The sequence below is a fragment of the Pipistrellus hanaki genome (assembly GCF_964339955.1).
Source record: "Pipistrellus hanaki genome assembly, chromosome: 11".
In the NCBI taxonomy this organism is placed as follows: domain Eukaryota; kingdom Metazoa; phylum Chordata; class Mammalia; order Chiroptera; family Vespertilionidae; genus Pipistrellus; species Pipistrellus hanaki.
Window position 1 is genome coordinate 10,214,369 of NC_140513.1, and position 27,005 is coordinate 10,241,373.

General features: G+C 49.2%; 1 protein-coding gene across 3 annotated transcripts in view; it reads right to left on the reverse strand.

Annotated features, from left to right (window-relative positions):
• ASTN2 (astrotactin 2) overlaps positions 1–27,005 on the reverse strand; it is a 700,862-nt gene that overhangs the window by 25,161 nt on the left and 648,696 nt on the right. For all 3 annotated transcript variants that reach the window (XM_084898878.1, XM_084898877.1, XM_084898876.1), the window contains one exon: positions 17,110–17,251. In XM_084898878.1, the coding sequence (XP_084755004.1) occupies positions 17,110–17,251 (142 nt within the window). The remainder of the gene's footprint in view (positions 1–17,109; positions 17,252–27,005) is intronic.

Consider the following 27,005-nt stretch of genomic DNA (forward strand, 5'->3'; position numbering starts at 1 on the left):
TCTGCTTCCTTGTCAACAAAATACACGCGGTTCCACCTGCCGTACAGGGTGTCTAGGACTCCTCAGAGTACAGAATATGCCCTCAGCCAAATTCTTGACAGATGCTAACAGCTCCATCCATGATTAGAATAATTATTTTTAGTGATTCTCATCTGCATTTTCTGCCTCTTTGATAAAAAACAAACGACTGTTTCAATCCAGCGTGGCTTCACCTTGAACCTCGGGCATCCTCCCAGCAGCCTGCCTGGCCTCCTCCCTCTGCCTGATGTTCTCTCTCCAGTGTCTTCCCTCGCCTCCTTCAGATCTTTGTGCCAGTGCCTCCTTCTCATCAGGTTCCCTTTTAGATTTCAACTACATCCCGACTGCTACACCTAGAGTGCATTAGAATACCACTTACTAGAATACCACTTATTAGAATATATAATACCACTTATTAGAATACCACTCCATTTTTGTCCATAATATTTATAAACTGCAAATATATCATATTTTTGTTTGTTATCATTTTTTAGTTTGTCATTCCCACTTGAATATAAAATTCACAATAACGAAGGTTAATCACTGATCTATCCCCAGTGGCAAAACTGTGCTAGATCACATGGTGAGTATTCAATACATAGTTATTGAATAAATGATGATATAGTTATAAATATATAGATATGAATGTTCATGTGTCCGTGCATAGTTTGTATGTGTGCTTATGTGTGTGTATGCACGTGTGTGCATATGTGTGTGTGTGGGGGGGGTCGGGGGTAGAATGTAAGAAATAACATGCTCATTACTCAGGGCAAGGGTGGATTCTTTTCCCCACGCTCCGCCCTGGGGTTTAGAGGAGGTGGAGAGAGGGAAAGAGAAGAGGATCACAGTTTTCACAAGTTCAAAGACTTAGGAGGACAAGGCCCTCTTGTCGATTTGAACAGCCGTTTGCTAGATTTACAGCATTTCTGGAAACCTATGTCCACCCAAGTGCCTTGGCTGAAGCTAATATTATACAAACAGGTGCAGCCCAGCAACCCTACGCCCCAGAGGACACTATGTGAGAATGGATTAAAAAGAAATCTAAAAACCCAGAACCTGCCTCCCAAGGGGTTCCTGATTTACTTAACCAGACAAGATGTCTATCCATCTCATATGAGGATATCATCATTGCGAATCATTGGCGATATAATATCTACTTTACTCTCTACAACAGTCCTAAGTAGTAGATCACATTATCTATATTGATCTTTGCAGATAAAGAAACAGTCTCAGAGGGCAGAAATGAGATCCTTGGGTTGCATGGGCTGTCAGTGGCAGAGCTGTTTCCAATCCCAGAGCCCACCTGACTCCAAGTCTGCATTCTCTGTATTGCACAGTAACCCCCCACGTACCAGTGAATGAGCAACACATCAGCCCCAATCCAAAAGACAAGTGAACAGGTAAGACATGTCCACATGAACCAACGGTGAGCAGAACAGGATAGGAAATTAGGTGCTGGTAGAACTACTCAGGGTAGACGTAAGGGGACTGGCAAAGCCCTCCCTTAGGTGAGAGCTGGGAGCTGCTCCCCTCACCAACTTAGAAAGGCCAGATCAACAGAGGTAAAGTTAGGTGGTGCATACATTATGACTTAAAGATGGACTATGCAATCCAGGCTGCCAATAAAAGGCTAGTGATGATGCAAGCACACGGGACTTGGCCTGGTGATATCTCAGCAGGGTTCCCAACAGAGGGGGGCCTGCAGGGAAGCTGGGCAGCTGCCCAGAAAGCCCCAAGGAGAGCCTTGCCTATGTCAGCCCTGAGCTCCTAAGGTAAACTCAAAGCTTCTCACGTGCTGAGACATTGCACCAGAATAGAGTCTGGTCAAGTTGCTCATTCAACCCTTGGGTAAGGCTCAGAGAGGCCCATCAACTGGCCCTAGGTCACACAGTAAATTCAAAGCAAACCCAGGATTTGACTCTAGACCCCCTGCCTCCAAGGGAGGATGCAGATTAATAGAGGGGACAAAGCAGGGTGCTGAGAGTATGGTGCCCTCCCAGAGGTGTTACCTTGCCTCATCTCCCCTGGGCATAGACTATCGGTGGGGTTCCCAGAGAGCTCAGAGCCGGCAGTCACTGGCGGGACACCTGGCCGAGACGCAGCAGAATATAGGATTCAGACCCAGGTCTGTGGCCTCCACCCCTCGGCTGCACACTCCCCACCATGCGGCCCCTCCCTGCTCCAGCCAGCAGGTCTGATCACGGCTGTGAACTCCAGCGACCTCGCACAGCCCTTGTCTAATATCTCAGAGCCACCGCCGCCAACCAGCTCCCTTTGCCCATGAAGATAAGCCTCTGCGCTCGACTGGACACAGTGGCCTGGGGAACCTTGAGCTACCGGAATAAGGACGCAGCCTGGCTGGGCACAGTGGGGCATCCGGCCCCGATAAGACCTCGCCATGGCTGGACAAGCTCTCAGAGACGTAAGAATGTGCGTAAGCAGGAGATTGGAAGAATACATTATTAAAATATTTATTTCTATTTGTACAGGTATTGACATAAAAAGGGGAGGGAGGAAGGTTCCCAGAGAGATAAGAGCCAGCGGGACTTTCTGTACCTGACTTTTAAATACGTGGCTGTTGCAGAAATGAAATAAATATTAATAACAAATAATAACAAAAGCTGCAAGTGCCGGCTAGAAGCAGCTGCGGTTTCAACAGCTAACACGTGAGGCCAAGGAAATGAAAAGGCAGAAAAGCTGGCAAACGCACGCAGACAAGCAAACGAGAAAACCCTCGCTTCACCAGTATAAATTAAGACACCATGGTGGCTGTGTCTTAGGAGGAAGGGGCGAGCAGAGTAAGACTGCTGGGGGCAAGACCGTCACCTTCGGGGATGGGGGGCGTGTTTGGTTTCAGTTTGTGCCAGGAGAACAGAAAGGGCTCTGAAGCAAATGCGCCTGCATCCTGACGGGTCTCTGCCCTGCAAGGCGGCACATTACACCATCTCCATACTTTCTGCATTTTATTTTCGTCTTCATGATTAAAGCAAACAAATGAGCGCATCCCTGAGGCCCATCAATTCACACGTCGCAGAGCTTATTACAGAAATAACCTTGAACGCAAGACAAAGCAGGGTGTGTGGCCCGCATTTCACATTCAGAGAATGTGACGCTTGCTGGGAGGGTGGGGAGGGGGCTTTCTCACCAAGGACAGACGCAGTTGGCGGAGTGATAGAGCTGCATGCACAGAGCTGCTGGGCCAGACCGCCTGGGGCTGCATTCACCTTGACTGGGTAGACAAAACTGTCCCCTCTTGCGGAAGCAGCCCTGGGAGGTTTGGATGGGCCCAAGGACTAGGCAGCACCCAGACACGCCTGCTCTCCTGCTTCTTGGCCAGGCCATCCACCTGCCACCTCTCTGCTGTCTGTCAACGAGCCTGGGCATCACTGTTCAGTGGAAGCTTCCTGAAGCCCAAGCAGGAGGCTGGGACTTCCAGGCAGTTCCTTCCAGCCCCTACTTCTCATGCACACCACTCTGTTCTCTCCGTGACTCTCCCTGCCTAGGCCCCTGTTGGGGGGTTGCTTGCCGGGCCCGAGTGGGGCTTCCCACCTCCTCGCCTTCCTCAGTGAGGAGGGACAGCACAGGAGTTAGGGACCCAGGCTGATGGCCTCAGAAAGACCCTGACATGGACCCGCTCTGGGCTCCATCCCTGTGAGCCCCTCTTTCCTCGTCTGTGGACTGAAGATGGTACACTGAGGACAGCGATGTTTGCTTCAGTTGAGCTGGCTTCCCTTACAGAGCCTCTCCTCCTGTTTTGCTGGGAGCAGGGTGCCTGCATCCACTTGAGAACCATTTCTCCACCTATGGTTTGGGTAGGACTGTCTGTCTGATGTCCCTGCCTCCCACTATATAAGTGATGACACCAACCAAGCAAGGCGACCACAATCCTTTCCTGGGGGTTGATAGGGATGTTAAGGAAAGGGTGTGGGTGTGTGTGTCTGAGATCACAGGCATAAAGGATCAGCAAAGCCCATGGCTGCTGAGGTCCATATCCATTTCCCCCTCTAAGAAACACCCACTCCAGAATGCTTCCAGTGCTCAGGGAAGTGGAGTAAAGAAACAGAGTCCTTCGCTATCTATCATCTGGACTCCTGGACCCCTCCAGGGCTGCCGTCAGCACACCTGTAGGACTTTCCTTAAGTGGATATATTCCACTTTTTTTTCTGAGAAGCAACTGTGAGTTTCTGTCATTCACATCCAAGAGTGCAGGCCCATATGTCTTTCAGAAAATCCTTCAGAAAGTTGCCGTGAAGATTAAACAAGATAATGCTGTTTAATCACATGCTTAACGTAGTATCTGGCACGTTTCTAAGCGCTGAAGAAGTGGTGGGGGGAGGTCATTGTTATTGTTAACTGGGCTCTAGCGGACTTGTCCCGGAAGGAGGACTGCCCCTTGCTCAGCTCGGCAGCTCAGCCTAGTGACCAGAAAACACAACTTCTACCACTGCCTGGCTATGCCACTTTGGTCAGTTTTCCCTCGCCTGGCCCAGAACCAAGTGCCCGGGCTGTGGGAAAGGCCCACACCTGTTCATTTGGGGCTAATTGCTCCTTCCTCGGCATGTCTTAATATCTAAGACCCAAAGCCGTGAAGGACCCTGTCTTCATCTCTCCTTAGCTGTCATCCCCACTCGCGTGTGAGCTTCCTGGGAGAAAGAAACCACATCTCATGTCCCTTTCAACCCCGCCAGCCCCTCGTATGGCAGTGACACCCCGGGAGAATTTCTTGCTGTTCCAGAAACAGATGAGGCCAAATACTCTTAAACATTAGAAAGGGAATAATGGGACTTTTGCCAATTTACATAGGCTTACTTATTTCATAACTCCTAGAGGAGAGCTACGGTCCATCGCAGGTGCTTGGAAAACACTTCCTGGTTGCTGCTGGCCCTGCCCTGCCTTGAGCCAGCCAAACAGGCCTGGGACTGAAGTAGAATTCTGGCCAATAAGCATCAGGCAGGATATTTGCTGATGAGCTGCCTCTGGCCCACCCCTTGCCCTCTCTCATCCTGTTCATCAGATACTTCAGATTGCAAGCACCCTCCTTCAGGCCTGGCCCACACTAGACCTCTCTCTGCTTCTCCCCCAGGCCTTGGCAGGTTCTCTTCCACCTCCAACCCACTACTAGTCCATTAGCCAGAGATCTTCTGAACGAGCAATCTGACCATGCTTGCTGAGCAGCTGGCTCCAACCCTTAATGCTCCCTTCCAGATCAAGATCAAGTCCACCCCTCAGCCTGGTAACAAAGCCCCTTAATGATTTGAGCTTCACCAGCCTCTTCAGCCTCATCACCCACATTTGCCCCGTTGCCCCATGATGGTTTCAGTAGGGTTTGTAAATTGCTACGTTGCCTTGATCTTCAATAACTTTACCCATAAGGCTCCCTCTTCCTAGAAAACCACCTCCCTTTCTCTCTACACCTTCATCTAACTGACCCTGTTCACCATTTAAAACTCGGCTAAAATGTCACCCTTTCCGCACAGCTTTCACCGGCTGAGAGGCGTTCTTTCCTCTGAGCTCTCATGTCAAGGGACACATGTTATCATGAGCTCCATGGTGGCAGGGACCATGGGCTGTTCACCTCCGGGTCCCTAGAAGGCAGTGCAAAACCACACTGAGGAAGAAACACACTCTGAAGCAAGAGGAACGAATAAATAGCAATGTTTACGGGGAGGAGGCTACACCTGAGCACACCCTTAGAGAATCAGTGTGCCCTGGGTAAGCAGAGGAAGGCTTGGGGAGGTCTTTCCTGGCCTGCAAACACTTCCTGTTTCCCTGCCTTTTCCCCATAGCTGATCTGCTTGATGCTGTGCAATCAGTTCACTGATTATTCTTGGCTGGTGGCATGGTAGTGTGTACACATCTGTCCCCTCCAGTAGAACAGAAAGCTCTATAGGGCAGGCACGTGTCTATTCCTTCTGTTAGTCCCTTATAATAGGCTCTGCAGGAGGGAATGCAGTGCAGAGACTCAGAGCGTGAGCTCTGAGGTCAGGAAAGACCTGTCTTCTAATCCCTGTTCTGCCATTGACACCCTCTGTGACTATGCCCAAGTCATGAAACCTCTGTGGGCCTTCATTTATTTTTCTCTAAAGTGAGGGAGAAAACGTGTCTGTCTCATTGGATGATAGCTATGATTAAGTGTAATATTACTTGTACCCATTTATTTAGCCAGTAAGTATTGTATTTGTTGAGTGCTTTCTGCATGTCTGAAGCTGAGTATACAGAGATAAATAAAACATTCACCCTCTTCGACCATCAAATTTATGAGGACAGACTAAATAGGCCATTGCCATGTGTAATCATTGCAGTCATGGAGAGGGATGGGGAACATAATTGAGATGATGGGCTCTAGGGATGCTATTCTGAAGAAGCACCATTCAGGCTGAGAACTGAAGGATGAAGAGGAGATACAGCATGTGCCAAGGCCCTGTGATGGGTGAGAGCACAAGACTTGGTGTGCTGGAGACTCATTACATGCTACTGTGACTTCCCCAGAGGCTGGGCTAGTTAATGATTAGGGACCTTGGGCTCTGAAGCCAGCCTGTCTGAATGTAAATCCTGGCTCTGCTCCTGACTAGTGCATGAGCAAATGTCTCAACTCCTCTGGGCTTTCTCATCTGTAAAATGGGGACAATAAAATACTGCCCTCCTGGCGTTGAGAGGAAGGATGAATTAGTTTATATAAAGCATTTAGAACAGTGCCTAGCTTATCAAAACCACTCTTTAAATAATAGCTATTCCTATCATGATTCTTTTGCTTTTCCTCTAAAAGTCTTTACAGGACTACTATTAGGGAAGAGAAGTCAAAAGTCTTGCCTGAAGGAGACATAGCTGGGCTAGGGACTAAAAAAAGAGCAACGGAAAGGTATGGGAGGCTGCCTAATAAAATACCAGGACTCCGCCTGTCTCTGCAAATGGTATAATTCTTGTGTCACCTCGAATAGAGCCACTGGCACTCCTGAGATTCCTCCAGGGGACTCCCTGAGGCCTGCCCTTGGTCATCTGGATTTGAACAAGGCTACTGAGATTCCGGGAAGCAAGTTTAAATCCAAGACAGCGTGTTGTTTAAAAACTCACAGGATTAAAGCAAAAGCAAACAAAAAAACTCTAGGGATTTCCTCTTCTTCTTCTTTTTAAGATGCGTTTGTGGATTTAATATCCACCTAGAAGCCAGCAAAATTGCTGTTTATTTATTCTGGAGCTTCTGAGTGTCTTCCCTCTCCCTGTTGCAGGCCACATATGTGATTAAAAAAGCTCTCGTCACGGTCTTAAGTGACTGTACACCCCGAAGGAGAGAGTTTGGGGGGCAGGCCCCTGATAAGGACAAGAGAAGATGCATCAGGCCTTGGGAGTCAGGCAGGCTGCTCTCTTCTCTCCCCCGACCCCCCACTGACCTCTCCACAACGGAGGCAGACCCCCCTGCTCTCCCTGCGTGTATGACTTTGTGCATGTTTCCCAGAAAGAAACAGTAACTTCCCCTTTCTCTGGCAGGGACCCTGATGGAACTCCCCGCACACAGGGCCTCTCCTCCCCTTCGCCTGGCCTCACACACGCTAATGCAAATGAGTCCTGACCCAGCCAGGGGTCTGTGGGAAGGCTGCCAGGAGCTTTAGAACAAACATGCAAAGAATGTTATTTCATTTCTGGCATCCTGGGGAAAGAGGGACAGGGAGAGGGAAGCTGGGCAGCAAAGGAGTAGGGGGGGGGGGCGGCGGGAAGAGAATGAATAGGAATGTTTACTGCAGTGAGACTGAAGCAAATGGGAGACCGGTATGCATAAAGGGCCTACTAGGTGCCAGAAATTAACATCTAGAATTTTTTTTTTAATTTCACATGTACTAGAGTAGAATTTATTATGCCCACTTTTTTTTTTTTTTTTTTTTTTTTTTTTTTTTTAACGCAGGAAAAGGCTTAGTCTCAAAAGTTAGGTTGTTTTTTTTTTGTTGTTTTTTTTTTCACTGGGTAGAGTCAGGATTTGAACCCGGACTTTAACATTTTAGAGTCCATGATATGTTTGCATGGAGGCCGGCTTACTAGTGGTCCTTTGATAGGTTCCCAAAGAAAACTGTGAGCACAACCACCCCATACCCTATGAGTCTCTTCATCCACTTTCTCTCCACCTCCCCTGCTGCCATTGTTCTAACTGCACAAGCATTCTCTCTCACCAGGACCACTGTTACAGCACCCTAAGTCTCCCTACTCCAACCCATATTCCACAGAGGTCATTCAAAAACACAATCTGTGGCCTTCTCACTGCTGTTCAAATGGGGGAATGGCTCCTTAGTCCACATTACAGGCCTCACCAGTCCAGCTCCTCCAACCTCGTCTGCTCTTTATCTCAACTACCCTGCACGTCTGCTGCTCCCTCCTGTGTCCCTTCAACTCCACCTCCTGGTCTGTTTCCTCTGCCTGTGCGGCAGTCACCTCCCTGGTTCTAAAAAGTCAATGTCATCCGTTCTTCCAGACCCCAAGGCCTGCTGGCTGTTAGAGATTACAGACCCTCAGAACTCCTGTGCCTTCATTATGGGAAAGTCACCTTCTACTCCAGGATAATTAGCAGCTTCCAAGTTTCTCCCCAACCCTGGGCACAGCTCTTTCAATCGGAGCCATACGATTTCAGATTTCGGCCACACCACTGCCTACATGAGGAATGCATGACATACAAGTATAGACTCTGGAGCCAGATTTCTTGGGTTAGACTCATGGTTCTGCCATTTACTGATAGGTGACCGTGGGTAAGTTTGTTAGCTTTTCTGTCTGTTTCCTTATGTATAAAATGGAGTTATGGTAGTGTCTGCTATCTTAGAACAAGCATGCCAAACTCATGGCCAGCACATGCTTGCCTAGAGGGTACCATACTGTGAAATTTCAGCAAGTTAGTGAAATAGAAATCTTAGCACATTATGTGACAGGCAGTACAGCTGGATAAAATGTAAGGGGCAGGCGGGGGCGAGGAGCTATGTCCTCGGTTCATAGCTCCAGATATTTACAGAAAGGACTGACTATCCATTCAACTTGCGATCCTTATTATTATTGACCCTTGTTGTTTGCTGAATTGGGCACCTACAAATGCCAGGCCACATGACAGGGATTCAAAGGCCCCTAAAACATGATTTCTGAAACCTATCCCATTCAGGTCATGGACCATCTTAGTTTTCCTATGATCCTGAGAACTATTGTATATTAGAGATGGGTTCAAAAAGTTAAAAGGTAAAAAGGAGTGAGAGAAGGCACCTCTTGTTATGTTAGACATTAGGGGTAAACAATCCCAGATTTGCCACATCTTGTGTCTAAGGGTTCCTCAGAGATGCTGAGAGAGAACAGAAATGGGAGCAGCTTAGAGTGGGCAGGGCAATGAGGTGACCATGTGTCCCCTCCATGGTCATCCCCGATAAAGTCCTGCCAAAGGCACATATGTACTTGGTGTGTTCCTGATATTGAGTACCACCTGTGTGCCGGACATGTTATGCCTGGGAGCTCTGAATGTGTTAACCACTCTTTGTTTGTGTCGAAATGAAAACTCTAATATAGGAAATAGCAATACCCAGACCTTACACATGTGAAAATGGAGACCCGGGGAAAATCAGTATCTTGTACAGCCAGGCAGTGCCTGAAGTTTGAATTGACCCTAGGACGGTCTGAGTAAAAAGCCCAGACACCTAGGCTCCCAGACACCTAGGCTCAGGGCACCTTCTTGTTCGATCTGGGACAGAAGAGCAGCAGGGGGCTAATGGGAGAGCCTAGAGCCCTGGTTTGGCTCTGACCCTGGTTTGGCTCTGACCCTGGTTCTCTGGGTGACCTCGGGCAGGCCGCATGTCCTCTCTGAGCTTTAGTCTCTCCGAGAGAGACAGCTCAGTCAATGTCTGATGCCTCGAGCTCTATTATGCATTGATTCAAACGTGAAAGCAGAAGAGGGTTGTTGGCACATGGAGGAGTCTGTCCTTAGGAGAAAGGAGAACAGAGCAGGAAAATAAAAAAAATAAAGCCAGAAATCTGGATTCTGTCTTGCCTCTGAGTTTCTACACATCATTGATGGCGACTCCCTGCAGTCTGCTAACACCTTTCCAGTGATGACATCAAGACTATTAACAGCAACAGTCTCTCCATGGAGAGATGGAGGTGGGGGGGGGGGGGGAGGGGGCGGCGGGCCCTCGGCAGGAGTGATGGGCCCACGACTATGAAGTTGGATGTAGGGGATAAGCTGGGAGACCTGGCTGCTAGCCTGGGGTCATTCATATCCCCAGGAGTTTCTTGAGTCCAGGAGGGTGAGCCAGGAAAGGAAGGGACTCTCCATCTAATCCTCCCACTGGAACAAGGAAAACACTGAGGCCCTGGTGGACGGGCAGCCAAGCTGGGGTCAGGCGTAGTGCAGCTTGTGACCCCACCCTGGGAGCCTCCCTCAGGCAGAGCTGTCTCTGCTCTTTCCTCTTAACAAGGTGACCCCAAGGTACAGGTAAGAGCCCTGGGTTGGGTGTCAGGCCCCCTGTGTTAATCCCGGCTCTGCCTTGACTGTGAAGGCCCAGGGTCCCCCCGGGCTTCACCTTTCCCATCCAAACCCTGACAGCATTGATCTAAATGAGAGGTTCCAAATTAGTGACCTGCAGGCTACCTGTGCACTAAAAAATGACCAACTGGTAGAGAAGGGGAGGTGGGTATTCAGTTCTGACTTCTTATCTTTGTCCAGGTGTCAGCAGGGGCGGGTCTAGATATGTAAATCCAGTAATGCTAGGGCCTAGTTAAGAATGCAAATCAGCTCCTTTGATCCTAAGTTTTGGTGTTACTTCCTGGATTTTGGGGATATAAAATAAACCTGCTATGTGGTTTAGGGTACTCCTTGCCTCTCCATCAGAGAGAATGGTGCCCACCTAGCTCCCAGCTTTATAAATCTATTTCTGCGTCTTGCTCTCTTTCTTTCTTTAATTTCTTAATCCCAGCTCCTCCACTCAGCAACGGGACTGTTTCTTTTTCTGTGTGGGACATGGAAAAGAGAAGAAACATTCTCCCCCCACACTTTCTGACACTCGACCTTCCCCCTGAAAGCCAGCTCTTCCCTGCAGCCATGCAGCTTGTTCACACCTCCCTTCCCTGGAGCCTTTGCCATGCTGCCTGGGTCCCAGTGTGGCTGACGAGGTGCTCGCTGCCATCCACAGCCCCAGTGCCGCACTCCCCCTGTCCTTGCCCCCCAGCAACACTCTCTGCCACAACAGCCATGCCTCTTGGCTCCCATGCTCCTTATAGTCTGTCTGCTCAAAGCCTTCTGCTCCACTGCATGAGTTTTCTGGGGCTGCCAACAGATGGCCACAGGTGTGGTGGCTTAGAACCATAGAAATGTAGCTCTTTACATCTAGAGCAGTAGTCGCCAACCTCTCAGACCTCACGAACCACTAGTGGTCCAGGGTTCACCAGTTGGCAACCTCTAGTCCAGAGGCCAGAGGTCTGGAATGAAGGTCTGGGCAGGGCCAAACTCCCCCTGCAGGCTCCTGGAGAGACTCTTTCACTGCCACTTCCGGTTGTCGATGGCATCAGCACTACTTGGCTAATGGGAACATCACTTCAATCTCCATCTGCCTCCCTGGCCTTTTCTCTGATATCTTTCTGTGTCCTCTTCTCTTCGTATAGTGACTCCGGTGGCCATCTCGGATTTAGGGACCCACCTAATATGGTATGATCTCATCTTGCTTCCTAACTCAATGCATTTGCAAAGATTTTAGTACCAAATAAGACCATCTTGAGGTATCAGGCTGGCATCAATTTGGGGGAGAGGGCGCACTATGAAACCCAGTGCCCCTCCTCCCCCCATTCCCCCAGGAAGACTGTGCAGTGGCCCTGGCTGGGCAACAGCCCTTCCTTGGCGTCCCCAGCCCCTGGCTTTCCCAGCAGAGCGTGACGTGAAGCATGTATAACTGCCTTCTCTTTGGCCGCCCTGCCAGGACTGTGAGCAACACAGGGGCAGAGACCTGGTTTGGCTTCGCTAGTTCTGAATCCCAAGTACCTGGCTCAGTGTGAGGAGCCGTGCAGATGCCCAGCCAGTCCGTCCTTTCCCAACGTGCTCAGCCCTGCAGACCCAGTTATTAGGAACAGGAAAAGCTGTTTCCAGATGTTTCCAGAACCGTGCTGAGCCCACGCTGTGACGCTCTGGCCCAGCGTATGCCAACTCCCCAGGGAAGGGCACCATTCCTTGGATCCCCAAATGTGTGAGGGCCCGCCCTTCCCCTTTACTTGCACCAGTTCCTCCCTGACTCAACACAGCCTGCTCTCCACATCAAGGTTACTGTCACCACCACAAAGCACAGGCTTCCATATAGACTGCCCTTCCTCAAAGACCATTCCTAGCTCCTCTGCCCGGCATTCAGGGCCCAGCTCGCCGGCATGGCCTCAGCTCCCGTCCCTCCAGCCTCCACGCACTCACACACATATCCGTGCCCCGCTCCTCGGGAGCCCTGGCTGGCATCCCATTCCTGGATGAAATCTTGACGCAGTTTGGGGAAAGAAACAGACGGCCTGAGAGTCCCCAGCAGGTTCTAGGAGCCTCACTGTCTGTCGCTGAAAAACAGGGTTATTTTTCCTCTACGAGCCTCTCTTGGCTTGGGACACGCAGCTGTGTTTGCTTCTGGCCTGAGGACAGCTCTTCCCCTCTGTAGGGCCCCGGCTGTGCACTGCGGAAGGTCAGCGTGACCTGGTGCTAGATGGAACTGAGTCTTAAGTGGCTAGGCTGCCCCCTGACCCCTGCCCCTGACCAACAGGACAAGGCACATTCCACTCCACCAAGGTTTGGGGACGTTGGAGGTCCTGCCCCTGCTGAGCTCTGGGCCCCTTGGCCACACCCAACTGGCTGCCCACCCCAGAGTCAGATAATAGGCCCGGACCTCTGTACTTAGGGGTGGAGGGGGTGGACGGGAAAATGCTCCAGCGGGTAGAAGAGGAGAGGTCCAGGAACCCAGCAAGACAGAGACTGAGAAGTGATATAGAAAGAGGAGACAGGCAGATGCAGAGAAAGCGAGTAGCCATAGGAGGACAGAATTCCCAGTGACAGAGAGAGAACTAGGACCAAGGACCAAGACATGGAGAGGACGAGAGAGTCAAAGGGGAGAAAGAGAGGGAAGAAGAGAAAAGAATCAGACAGAAGCAATAACAAAATGCACAAAAGGGGAAAGTAAAGGAGAGATGCTGGGAAAAGGGGAAGGATCGAAGGAAAGGAAGGAAGGAAGGAAGGAAGGAAGGAAGGAAGGAAGGAAGGAAGGAAGGAAGGAAGGAAGGAAGGAAGGAAGAAAAGGGAGGGAGAACTGGAGAGAAGAAAGGCAGAGTTTCCCAGGGAGAAGAGAAATCAGTAGAGAGCAGGGCAGAGATGCCAGGCGGCCTAGCTCCCTTCCCCGGTGTGTCCTGGATCAACCTTGGGCGTCGACCTCCACTCACACTGGCCCAGTATCCTGGGTCCACGGGGGAGGCTTCCTCTGTGCCCATCTTTCTCCTGGGAGCTAAAAGTCTCTGCCAGCTGAAACCAGTTTGGGTCAGTGGTAGAGCGTTGGTCTGCGGACTGAAAGGTCAAGGGTTCAATTCCGGTCAAGGGCATGTACCTTGGTTGCGGGCACATCCCCGGTAGGGGGTGTGCAAGAGGCAGCTGGTTGATGTTTCTCTCATCGACATTTCTAGCTCTCTATCTCTCTCCCTTCCTCTCTGTAAAAAATCAATAAAATATATTTAAATAAATAAATAAATAAATAAATAAAAGTCTCTGCCAATGCAGTTCCGGCTGCATCAGGGATGTGACTCAGGAGGCCACTAAACAGACGAGGTCAGGGAAATGCACGAGGGGAGAAGTGTGGAGCCTCAGGGCTGAAGAAGCTCTTGGACCCACAGCAAACCCTTCTCTTTCTAATGGCCCGGGCCTGAGCCCATCTTCCTGCTTCCGTTATCTCTTGGGATGCACAGACTCTGAAATCATGAAGCAGCCCTCTGGGAGGGTCCCATGCAATCCCGCCTCTCCAGGTGGAGACCTGGAGGCCTCCAAAGTGGCAACTCCTTGCCCAAGGACACAGAGCAGCGTGATCCCTGTCTCTGCCTCCCATCATCTGGGCAGGCACTTTTAAACTCAGATCCGGAGGGCTCCTGACAACTTTCATGCTGTTTCCAGTAAGTTCTGTGCTGATTCTTGGCAAAAAGAGAGGAAATGAAGGGGGTAGGGTAGGAATGTAAGTAACGGAAACCTTTGGAATTTCATCTACTATGTAATTGTAGTATCCATGGTGGTGGCCCTGGCTGCTCCTCCGATGTGCTGTCCAGGCTATGTCCAGGGAAGGTTGTCCTGGGCTGATGAGGAACCCAGTGATGCTCCCTCCGAGGCTCCAAGCCCCCTGAGCTTTTGGAAGAGCATCCCTGGGCCAGGAGCTCGGACTTGTTTGCAGAAACACATGGCATTCCAGAGGCACTGGAAAGCGACTCAGCAGTGAGAGCTGGATATCATAGGCATCTCAAAGATGACACTGGGAGGCTATGCCCGGGCAGAACAGGGCCCTGGTACCCTTCCAGGGTTTAACTGTTAGTTGGCCCCGGCCAGCGCTGTGGAGGTAGGCTTAGCTTGATGTTCCCTGGAATGCCCTGAGCACGAGGGTGTCAGCAGGGGTAGCCCAGGCACAGCTGCTCAGGCGAAGTTCGGAATCCCGGAGAGCCGGAGTAGAGGTCACGCCTCCTTCCCTCCCGTTTATGAAGTACTGACAGTGGGTTTGACACTCTTGTACTCTCTACATGTTTCAAGTAATTGAAGCCTCACTGTCTTATGGATTAGATTGAATTATGATTTCCTTTTATGGATGGAAAAGCACATTCAGAGAGGTTAAGAAGTCAGTCTGAGGCCACACAGTGGGCAGGTGTCCCAGCTGGGTTCTGATTTCAAAGGCCTCATTAAACTATGTGTGTGAGGTGGGGAGAGGCATGTGCCTTCAAACATCTACTGCCTTCTGCTCTGGCTACTGCCCTCTGCCAGATAGTGATCATGCTAACCCTTCTCTCTGTCAGACAGTGATCATGCTAACCCTTCATGTGCATAGGAACTGGTAAAACATTCCAAGCCCTTTCTCATGTACTCTCTGGTTTCATCTTTGCAACAATTTGAGGAAATATAATCAATGGTCTGTATTTTGTGATGAGATGAATTAGCTCCACTTCACAGATGAGGAAGATGAGGTGAGAAGTACCTTCCCCAGGGACCTGCAGGCTGGATCTGGCCATTCCTGTCCCCAGTGTTGGATTTGTTTTTGTTTAGTTTTCTCATATGTGAAGTGAAAGATGATAATGAAGATGAAGATGAAGATAATGATGATGATGATGATAATGATACCACCAGATCCATAGAGTTGTGGTGAGGATTAAACGAGATGTTACAAGTAACAGCCTTCACAATTTCCTGGCATGCACTGAATGCTCAATAAACTGATTATCATGACTATGACTATCATCCAGGAAGTACTAGAGGTACAAAGACTGGAGACTTTGGTGTGGAGTCAGCATTCCCACCTCAATGTGCAAATCTTATAGCTCACTGAGTTCAACCTTTCCATTTCACAGATGAGAAGACTGAAGCCCAAAGAGGGATGGAGAAGCAGCCCCAGCTCTCACTGGGAACAAGTGTGGGAACTGCTGCCTAACTCTTGACCTCAATGTTGGCATGTGGTTGTAGTACCCAGGCTCCCTTGGCATTCCTTCCATAGAGCTGAGGCCAGGGAGGTGAGGATGGGCCTGAGGCAAGCCTCCGAATGTGTGGGAATGAGTCCCCCACCCCAGGAATCAGGCCTGGCTGCCACTGTGTGTTTGCTCAGAACCCTTTGGCCATCATCCATGGTTAGAGAAAGGCAGGGCAGCCAAGACAAGACAGAGGCTAATTACCTTGGATAATAGGAAACTGGGGATCGGCAACAATGAGGGTGTCTAGGCCTCTGGCCAAGCAAGGGCAGGAGCCATGGATGCCCAGCCTGGCCCAGCCCATGTATCCTGAGTAGACATTCCTGCTCAGGGTCACCCTCCAACTCCAACAACCCAAGGGTGTAGGAGCTGGCCACACTGTCAGACCTTCTGCAGACCACCTCCCTCTGCTGCTTTTTGTTTGCTTTCATTCAAAAGCAAAACAAATTAAACAAACAAGGAAATTCAATTTAAATAGGGCCCGAGCACTGGTGTTTCTGTTTTGTTACACTAGGGTGAGCTTAGGACAGAAACCCAGCCTTGACTTTCATTCCTCCAGTTGGTCTCAACCCCAAGGCACTATGATTGGTTTGGTAGATGGACACATGAATGAATCACTGAGCAAGCAAATAAAAGAGACGAATGAGTTTAATAACTGCAATAAGTGTGATAATACTGCTCACCTTGTTAACAACTACACAGTGGGCAGGTGTGTAGCTTTCTAAGTTGAGAAAGAGAGCTGGCCTATTGTTTCATGATTAGGGTATAGGAAGAAAACTGGTCTCTAGAACTCTATGTTATAACTTATGATGGCTGCACCCAGATCTGGCAACACTCACTGCGATGGGAAACAAAAGGAAAATAAGCCCCTTTTCCTTCTGAGATTACAGATGAGGCTCAGAATGACCTCCTTTTTCATCTCTAGAAGTTTGGATGCAATGACTCCAATATATTCTATGAAGGAGTGATAATGCTGCTATTTCTAAGGGACTGGCTGGATCTATCACTAAAAATGTATACGTATATACATGTATATGCATATATACTTATATACAAGTATATGCATGGATATGTGTATATGAATATCATGTTTATATATGCATCATATATATACTTCAGATATGCTAATAGAATATTTTTCAGAGGAGATGTCAAGAACTGAGAAAAGAACACATGTCAGCTGGAGATATGGTTTTGGGTTTCTGGCCTCCCTGGGCCCTTCAGCACTGACCAGTATGATTCTGTGACTCACCATGGCCATGCTTCTCCAGTGGATACTTGGAAACCTTAGCATCTCAAGGTGCACACACAGGCTGGCCTATAAAACACCGGGTTGACCTGGCCAGTCTATGCATGCCTCGCCTCCCAGACTGAAATCAGCCCTGTCTGCTTCACACTCCCCGCGCACCCAGCAGGTCTTACTTGTAAAGGCCGTCGGGCTCCAGACACTTGAAGATGACGGAGTAGATACTGACTTCGGGGACCTCTCCGTGGCTTCGACCAGCTGCTACACAAGATGTGCCCAGGCCAGAGAGTAAGTCATCGGCAAAACTCAGGAATTCTCCTGGAGGGAGACAGAGAAAGATAAGCTCCCCGGCTCAGGCCTTGGTGGGCAGACATTCTTGCTGCTGTCCAATTCCATCAACTGTCTGCATAGCACTGCTAAGAGGGTTAGCGGGCAGAATAAGCACAAGATATGAAGATGACACAGGCCAGTACATAGCCCTGAACTCTTCGTTTAAATTCATGCCTCAACTTTCTCAACTGTGAGTGGGGATACTAGTACCTACCTTCATAATATTGTACCAATGTTTAATTGATGTAAATTATGTGCAATAAAAGTGCATAAAAAGGCTAGAGAATTGCACTTCCCTTCCTGTATAACAAAGGAGTTGAACTAAGTAGAAAATAGGTTTTGTGTCACCTGGCGCTAGATTCATGGAGTGTTGTGATGGGCAGATATCTGGTTTAGCTAAAGAGGTAGGAATTCCGAGACTGGTCAGTGATGAGGGGCATGGGATAGAAAGGGACGGTGGAAGAACAAGGACTGGATGCCGTGATTTCTAGTCACCTAGCCATCAGGCTTTATTTTTTTTACTTTTAAGTTTTTCAATTGATTTTTAGACAGAGAGGAAGGGAGAGGGAGAGAGAGGGGAAACATCAACGTGAGAGTGAGACATCAATCAGCTGCCTCCTGCATGCCCCTTTCTGGGGGTCGAGCCCACAACCCAGGCATGTACCTTGACTGGGAATCTAACCAGCCATCTTGTAGTGCACAGGATGACACCCAACCCACTGAGCCACATCGGCCAGGGCCAGCCATCCTATGTTAGAAAGCAGCTGATATTTACTGGCTATAGCAATGAAACAGAAGATTTGAGGAAGACTAGAAAGAATAAACATTTGGAATCCTGAGACTTCATCTTAGCTCTGTGAAGAATTTGCTGTATTGCTTTGGGCAACTCAATTCCCATCTCAGAGCTGTGATTTTTCTCCTCTGTAAAGTGGAGGTGCTAGAATCACTATTAGGATTTTTGAAAAATAAAATAAAAATGTAGATGTGCACAAAGATTAAGTTATGAGGATAGACATCATGGCACTATTTAAACGAGTAAGAGTTTAGAAACCAAATGTTCAATGATATGGAAACAGCAATACCAATTAGAGTTCAATGGTGCAATGGAATATTTTATAGCCCCTAAAAGTAATATTGTGGAATAACATGAGTTACATGAAAGGATATTCATGACATATTAAGTTCATAAATAGGTTACACTATTACAGAATAATCTCATTTGGGATAGAAATCTTACATGTGTGTCTATTTAGAAAGAGAAGGGAATAAATACAGCAAATGCATAATAATGGCTTTATCTGCAAAGTGAGATAGTGGGTACTTTTTCTCTCTTGTTTTTGCTTATCGCTGTTTTGCTTTTTTAATTATCTACAATGAACATGTACTATTGCTTTTGTAATAAGTGGGGGGGGGGAAATCAATAAAATTTACTTAAAAACAGATAAAGTGAATGAGCCAGACCAAGTGGTCTTTGAGTTCCCTTCCAAATCTACAATGGGATGATTTTGGAGCAAAGCAGGCCTGTGTGGTATTTGATACCACACAGTACGAAACGGTCTGAGGCTTCCACACTGCTGAGTCCTGGTCCTGCCTGACCCAGAGGGCCCCACACTCTCTACACGTATTCTCAGGAATAAATAAGAGGAGGATGTCTATTCCACGCTATCTTCTCTACCTGGGCTGAAGGACAATCCGATTTGATGGAACCATCACCGAACAGTGTCTGGGACCACTGAGATCCAGAGAAGCCACGAGGCACATCTGTCCCAGGGAACGGGGTGGGCAGCCCATGCAGCTCGCTTCCTGTCTGCCCTGCTGAGGGACAGTCCACTCTCCACTCACAAATGGACCGTGGTAACGCTTGTGTGACTTAAGTGTGTGGATGGGCCTGAGTTTGGGTGAATGACGGTTCTCTAACATATCGCTCTCTGTGGTCCAGAACAACAGAGCTGATGGGCAGTGTTTTCTGTTTTCCACTTTTTATTTATTGTATTATTTATTTAATGTATTTTTATTGATTTCAGAGAGGGAGGGAGGGAGGGAGGGAGGGAGGGAGGGAGGGAGGGAGGGAGAGAGAGAGAGAGAGAGAGAGAGAGAGAGAGAGAGAGAGAGAGAGAGAGAGAGAGATCAATGACGAGAGAATCATTGATGGCTGCCTCATGCACGCCCCACATTGGGGACTGAGCCTGCAATCTGGGCATGTGCCCTGACCATGAATCAAACCATGACCTCCTGGTTCATAGGCCAATGCTCAACCACTGAGCCATGCCGGCCAGGCCTCTGTTTCTCCCTTTTTAAAACAACGATGTACAGTACACAGCCTTGATCTGTAGATGCTATAGGAGCGCAAGTCTGGATCAGGCTGACACAGGCCAGTTCAGCGGCTCTCGCCAGACAGACTCAGGACGGAATTCCATTTCCACCCTTTATTGCAAATCCCTTAACCTCTTAAAATCTCAGTTTTCCTTTCTGTGACCAGGGACCAATAACTCTTTTATGGGTTTGGAGTCTAGAAAGAAAAGCGAAATCTAGGAAGAAACTCTCGGTGCAGAAACAGAGGTCTTGCTAGACAATAAAGAGGCAAATGAAACCCTTTTCTCATCGAAGATGTTCTCATCCCAGACGTTCTTGTCCCCTATTTCTCATGGAGGCCCCTTGTGTCAGGGCCTTTCATAGTAAAATCATAAACCAACCACATGCCTCTTCCAATAGGTACCAACGCAGAGCAATGGGGGGGGGGGGGGGGGCGTGAAAAGTGGGAAAAAAGAAAAAGAGCAGGTGGTGGTGGTGGTGGTGGTGGACAGTGGGACTTCATTTATCTTGGTTTCTTAGAATTCCCAGGCTGGCTGCTCCCACTTGTTTTCTCTGAGCTTGGATCCATGTCTGTGTGCTTTTCAATTTGTTCCCAGATAGCCACTGGAAAAGTTGGCCCTTCGTGAGGGAATGCAGTACGCTGTGGCCTGTATTAATGAGCTGTCTTCAAGCCAAAAGATGGTTGACATTCACTTTCAAATGGGCATGGCTTTTCAGATATTTCCATGCATTTCAGGGTAATTTAGACCATGGACAGAAGCCCCATGAATGCTGGCGCATGGTTCTATGGTTTATAGGTTCAGTTCAAGGGCAGAAACTGGATAATGCTGAGCATGTAACTAGTCATTCCAAGGGCATTCTGAGGACAGGTAGGTCCCAGGTCTGTTGGAGACTAACTATACATAAGGACCTTCCAATGGAAATAATTTAAAAGAAGAAAACGGACCTTTAGTGGTAACTTCCCCCCCCCCCCCCCATCTAATCCTCACATATAATGAGGTAAATGGTAGTGTCTCTATTGTAAAGCTGAGATTACGCTTGCAAATTTAGGAAGAAACGGAGCTGAGATTTGAACCCCTTTTCCTCCTAACGCCAAAGCCACACCTTTTCGTTTATATGATGCTGCCTCCTAGAGAAAGTTTATACAGAGCGAGCTTTCTCAATCCTCGTCAACTTGCCATTGAATTCCTGCCCACTCTCTTAGCTCTATGGGCTTGAGGGATGAACTAATAAAAGAAATGGTCCCTGACCTTCTACAGCTTGTAATCTGACAACGGGAAGAGTTGTTAAATACAAGAACAGACCCATAAAGTAAATTGTAATATTGCTTTTCTTGGCACTCTGTTCCAGAAGGTTTAAACGCGACCTAGATGGAGGCAGGTGAATGTGGCAGCCCTTTCCTTAGAGGAGGGGGGGGGGGGGGGGAAGATAAAAAAAAAAAAGGCTTCTCCATGCACAAATGCATTTCAGTGCAATTCTACACATACATGTGGTTCCACAGGATAACATACTCCGCCCCTGGCAGCCGCACAGCTGATGGACAGTAACAGTGCAGCAGCGAAGAGGCGAGGCTCTGAATTTCCTCTGCCTAAGACTAAATCCTGGCCCACCCCCACTCACAATGGGCCTTGGACAAGCCCTACTTCCTCCTATGTGAAATGGGCATAATCATAGCAACTAAGCTGAGTGCTGTTGTGAATATCATATAAAATACCATGTACATTGTTAGAAACCAATCAGAACAATGTCTGGTAAACTGCAAGAGCTCAACAATATTTCAACTATCAGCATTGTTTTATTTTATTTTTTAATGTTTTTATTACATTTTAGAGAGAGAGGAAGGGAGAGAGATAGAAACATCAATGACAGGAGAAAATCATGGATCTGCTGCCCCCTGCACGAGCCTCCTTGGGGACTGAGCCCACAACCCAGGCATGTGCCCTGTCTGGGAATTGAACCCAGGAACCCTTGGACCATGGGACCAGCCTGGCATATCAGTATTGTTTTTGTCACTATTGTGGTCATAACCTAGAGAGAGACAAGGACCCTTAGACATTTTTGTTTTTATCCAACCTACTCCTTTGCCCGGTAACAAAACTGAAGCCCCGAGAGGGAAAGGGGCCTGCCCGGGGCCATGCACAGAGTGGGATAGACTTGGAACAAAGCTGGATCTCTCAACTCCTAGGGCCTCCCCGATAAGGCATAGCAGCTGACCTAGGAGACAGCGTCGCCACCAAGAACTGAAGAGCTTCTGCAGCTGCCCCAGGAGCGCTTGCTCCTCAGGTTCTGACCAACTTTATCCCACATGAGTGTTAACCATAGCTCCTGGGCATTCACTGTGTGCTGGGCCAGGTACGAGGCACCAGGTTCCACCCGGCTAGCTTCTCAAACTTGGAAACTTTGAGAAGGATCAAAGCCCAGGAGAGACAGACGGAGTTTGGCTGGTTTCCAGTGTGGAGCCTAGTCTAACAGTGGTCTGCAATTAGAAAATCTAGAACTCAGGCGTGAGAAGCAATGGCCAAGGTGTGGGGAGGGGCCAAGTCTGTCTTGTCTACACACACTGACCTTCCTCCAGACAAACTCCACTTTAATCTGTTTTCTATACTGATGGCTTGTGTTTTATTTGGGTTGGGGGAAACACTTTAAAAATAAAAAGCTTGGCTGAAAAGTTTTATTGCTTGAAAAGTTTGAATCCTAAAATCCTGCCATCTTTCCCTGAGAGAAACAGGGGAGTTTAAGCCCTCCCTCTCACCCCTCCCTCTCCTCCCCCCTTCTCTCCTCTCCCTCCCCTCCCCCCCAAACAGGGCTTTGCTTCCGAGTACCCAGCTCCTGGCCTCTGAGATCCTCATTCCTCCCATGAGGACACAGCCTGGGCTGCCTCTGCCCCTACTCCCGGGCACACTGTGATGGCAGAACCCTCCTGGACCAAGGCTGCTGCTGCAGCCAGCCTCACCCAGGCCTGTCCAAGACACTCGCATTCTTTCTCTGTTTTTCTTTCCTTGAAAACAGATAGGGAGTTGGGAGTCGCTGTAGGAATGTGCCTGTTCCCCATTATGGCTCTTCTGGGGCTGTAACCCGAGTGGCTGGGGCTGGACCCCCGCACGTTTCTTCATCCACTCAGCCTTGAGCCTCGCTCGCATTATGATCCACAGAAAGGGTGGACCATGATTCCAGGGTCGAACCAGCCCAATGGAGCACTGAGCCATTTTTCCAGAGGCCCCACCCCTGCTTCCACTCTCTCTCCTGCTCCTTCCATTACTCCCTCAGCCCTCCTCCTCTTTGGTGCTCCCTCTCCCTGTCTCCGTGTCCCCTCTGCCTCAGCCTCTGATTGAGGTCGCAGTCAGAGCTGGCCACCCGAGCAAATTGAAAACAGGTTGAGAGAAGAGCAGCCCAGAAATTCCAAAATGGAAGGGGGCGGGAGCTACTCAGCCCTGATGGGGCGAAAGGTCCCCGCTCAGGACTCCACACTCTTTTCAGGAAACACCAAGGGGACTTAGAGGCCACCCAGGCTGGCCCCTCCTGGCCTGCAGCTGCTCCCTGCCCGGTGCCCAGGGAGGGGCAGGACCCTGCTTTCCCCCACCTCTCCTTGGCTTGGACAAATGTAGGCATTCATTCTGAGACAGAGTGCCTCCTGGAGGACCTCACGCCATCAGCTGGAGTGGACTCTTCTTCCCACACATGATGCTGCTTTAACGTGAAAAGCCAGGGTGTGCTGGTGCTGGCCATGCGACAGAGGGCAAAGGGGTGCATTTGGGGGACAGGGCAGAAGAAACCTGTTGGCTTTTGTGTGTTTGTTTGGAGCCAGGCTCCACCACTTATGAACTATTTTATCTAGGGATAAGATCTTCATCTGGAAAGTGGGTGGTCATCAGAGAATCCAGCCAGGAATCAACAATACATGTGGCATCCCCGCTACATGGATGGTTTCCCAATCTCAGTGCCCCGCACACTGCTATCTCTTCCTCCTTAGGTCCCATCAATTTGTTTCATAACTTTTTAGTGGCCCAACTTCGCTGCTTTTAGATACACTGAATGATACTTAACTCCCTAGAACTTCTTTTTTATCTCCCAAAAGCAGTAAATTTTAAAAGAAGTTAGGAAGGAAGGGAGGGAGGAAGGAGAGAGGAGAAAATATTTATTTAGTTCTTATTATATGGTATCAAAAGTGTTTGACATTTTTACTTATATTGTCTTGCTTAAATGTTCAAAACAACCCATGTTGATTCATATTCAATATGACCTAATGAATTCGGTTCATTGAGCTTTTACAAATGAGGAATTAGGTTCAAGGTTGGTTAAACAACCTGCCTAACAAGATCCCCTAGAAATGGCGGAGTGAAGGCTAGAACCCGGGCATCGGAGGTGCAGAGTCTGTGTTTGTCCTCCGGCATCCTGGCCTACAGGCAGGGAGCTGCTTTTGGCAGGAGTGGTTGTGGTCCCCTCATCAGGCTGGCCATGCAGGTATTTGTGGAATTCTGAGAAACTGAACTTCAGTGGTTGAAGCCTGACCCACCCCCATCTCCTCAACACCAGCACCTGGCTTTTAGGAGAGGCAGGCTGCCTCCTGTGCAGTCTCCTTCCAAAGTGGATAGGACTCCCACCGTACAGGGCAGAAGGGACTGTCAGAAAGAGAAGTCCACCAAAAAAGGTGATAGTGGTCCAGCAGGCATCTGCTGAGAGCCCCAGGGTGCCAGGCACTGTGCTGAGGGGCTCTGGCTCATCACAGGCCAGTCCTCAAGAAGGCAACTATTGGTTCCACTAATAGCACCCTAGTTTCTACTAACAGCACCCTAGTTTTCCACTGGGGGGTGTCCCTGCCCCCAATTTCAGTCCATAGGATTTATGTGTAGCTAAGGCCTCCTCCCTCCTCCAGAGATGGACCTGAGATCAGTGGCCTGGTATTCCATGCCAAGAGGCCAAAAGGAGATAAACAAGTGTCCCAGGCCTGATCAACCAGACAAACTCTTGGGACAGAGACCAGGTCCTGATGACGTCACTCGAAGGCTTGGGTCAGTGTGTCTGAACCCTGCTATACCTGTGGATGTTTTAAATATTGTGTGAAAATTTCCCCTTTTCTCTCAAAGGCAGTTTCCATTTGTTTCTTGTTACTTGCAAACAGGAGTCCTACCAGATACAAGTTCTGCCTGGCTACAATGGCTCAGTTCGTTGAGTGTCATCCCATGCACCCAAAGATTGCCAGTTTGATTCCTGGTCAGGGCACATACCTGTGTTGCAGGTTCAATCCCTAGTAGGGGCACAAATGGAAAGTAACCAATTGATGTCTCTCTCTCTCTCTCTCTCTCTGTCTCTATCTTTATCTTTATCTCTTTATCTCTGTCTCTCTCTAAGCATGTCCTCAGATGAGGATTAAAAAAAAAAAAAGTTCTATGTAGACAATTTTATGATTACCACTTTATACATGAAAAAAAAAATTGTTTATAGGTCTTACGCAAGTTGCCCAAGGTCACACTCCATCTAAATAACAAGGCTGACTTTAAATCCGGAGCTGTCAGACTCCAAAACCTGAGCCTTTCCCATCATAAAATACTACCCAGGGCAAGGGACACAAAGAGTTCATTCTTGAGTAAAAATCACTGCGTGTTTCCAATGCCCTGCTTCCTCTGGCCTCATTGCTCATGTTCCCTTCCTCACTTACTCACTCCAGCCACACTGGCCCTTATCCCCCAGCCAGTATGCCAAGCACGTTCCTACCCCAAGGTCTCCAACCTGGAGAGCTCCTTCCAGATCGCTGCGTAAATGGCACTTCCTCAGCGGGGCCTCCTCCAGCTACTCAACCGCATCGAATCACCCGATCACACTCTGGCCCTTCTCCCTCCTTTATCTCTTGTCACTAAATGTATCTTGTTCTCTGGTGTATTGATGCAGTAAAACGTTATCTGTATCTCTCACTTCAAGCCCAAGAGAAAGGGTCCCCATGGAGCCGGTACGCCATGGGTTCCCCATAAATATTTTTCTAGGGAGTGTATGTGTTTACTGCGTAGTGTAAGCCGCGCTGATGGGTGGGAACATGAAGAAGAATGTCTCAGTCTTGGAAATCAGAGCCTAAGAGAAGGGCTCTTGTGCAGATGGCTTCTCTGGGAGGTGCTTCTCAGGAGCAGGCCTGGGGAACGGGGAGAAGGAGATGGGGATGAGGGAAAGTCCACAGAGAAGAGTGTCAGTAAGTTTGCTTCTTTGAGCGAAGGGGCTCTGTCCCACAGGGACCTCTAGGAAGTGAAGGAGATGTCTCCCAGGATTGTTTGGCTGAAAGTGGGGGAGCTGAGACATGTACCCCTGATTCTTGATGACCACAGATTGAGCGCCTCCCGGGAGGGTACATTTCCCCACACTATTTTTATTTTTTAGCTGTGCTCACTCATGGGTGTACGGAGCCCCCTCAGTCTTGCATGAGACCACAGGGCAGAAGCTGGCAGTAAGTGTTCAGTACCACTGGCAGAACCTGGCTGTGGACAGCCAGCCCAACATGCTTCACGGGCCGAGAGGAGGGGGCATGGCCCCTGAGGGGCCTGCTACAGAGGTCCGATCTCCACCTTTTGGACATTTGAAGAAAGAGAAACAGGTGTTCCTTTCTCACGGAGATCTAGGACCTCACTGGGCTGTCGAAATAGTCTGCAAACAGTTACTGCACACCCAGGAGGTGCAGGGGGTTGGGGGGAAGGGAGGAAACGAAACGCTGTGGACACAGCACACACCCCCTCCTTCCCTGTGGGGCTCACAGCTGAGCGGGGCAGAACCGCAGTGGTTGTTCTAATGAATGGCCCACCAGAGTCCTGCAACTTATTATTAATACGGAATTCAATAATACTAGCCTCAGCATTAACAGGCACTTGGCTAATAGAGTCTGCCCTTTCCTACAGTTGGATAAATGAGGGCCATTAAAAGCCCTCGTCATCCCCACCGTCCCGGGGACAAATGATGCTGATGCATTTGGCCGGAGAGAGTATTGCTAACATGTGTGAGAAGAGCTGACCTGGGGGCCGGGCTGCGGAGGAGAAGGAGGAGGAAGGGGACCCAGAGCCAAGGCTTACCCCTGCCGTCCCTCTCTGAGGACCAGTGTGTTTACTGCGGGCGCAGCACTCACCCACGGAGGGTTTTCCTTCCTTCCTTTCCTCTTTTAAAATCTCAATCCTACATGTTACATGAAACAGCCAACCAAACAAAATGTGCTTCTCATCAAGGTCTCCGTTCCTCTAGCTGCTGCGTTTTCTGGGCTGGGCCCTTGGGTCAGTGCCTCCCTCCCTGTGCAAGCGGCCTGCCGTGGGTGGTAGGTGCTGACAAGGGAGGCCGGAGAGCCCCCTGGCTGAGACGGTGACCAACAGCCTCTAACCTGAGGAGCTGGGCTCAGGACTCTCCCTTTGTGAAGAGGAGAAGGGAGGCTCGGGGAGGCGGGCGGGCTGCCAACCACAGGGCT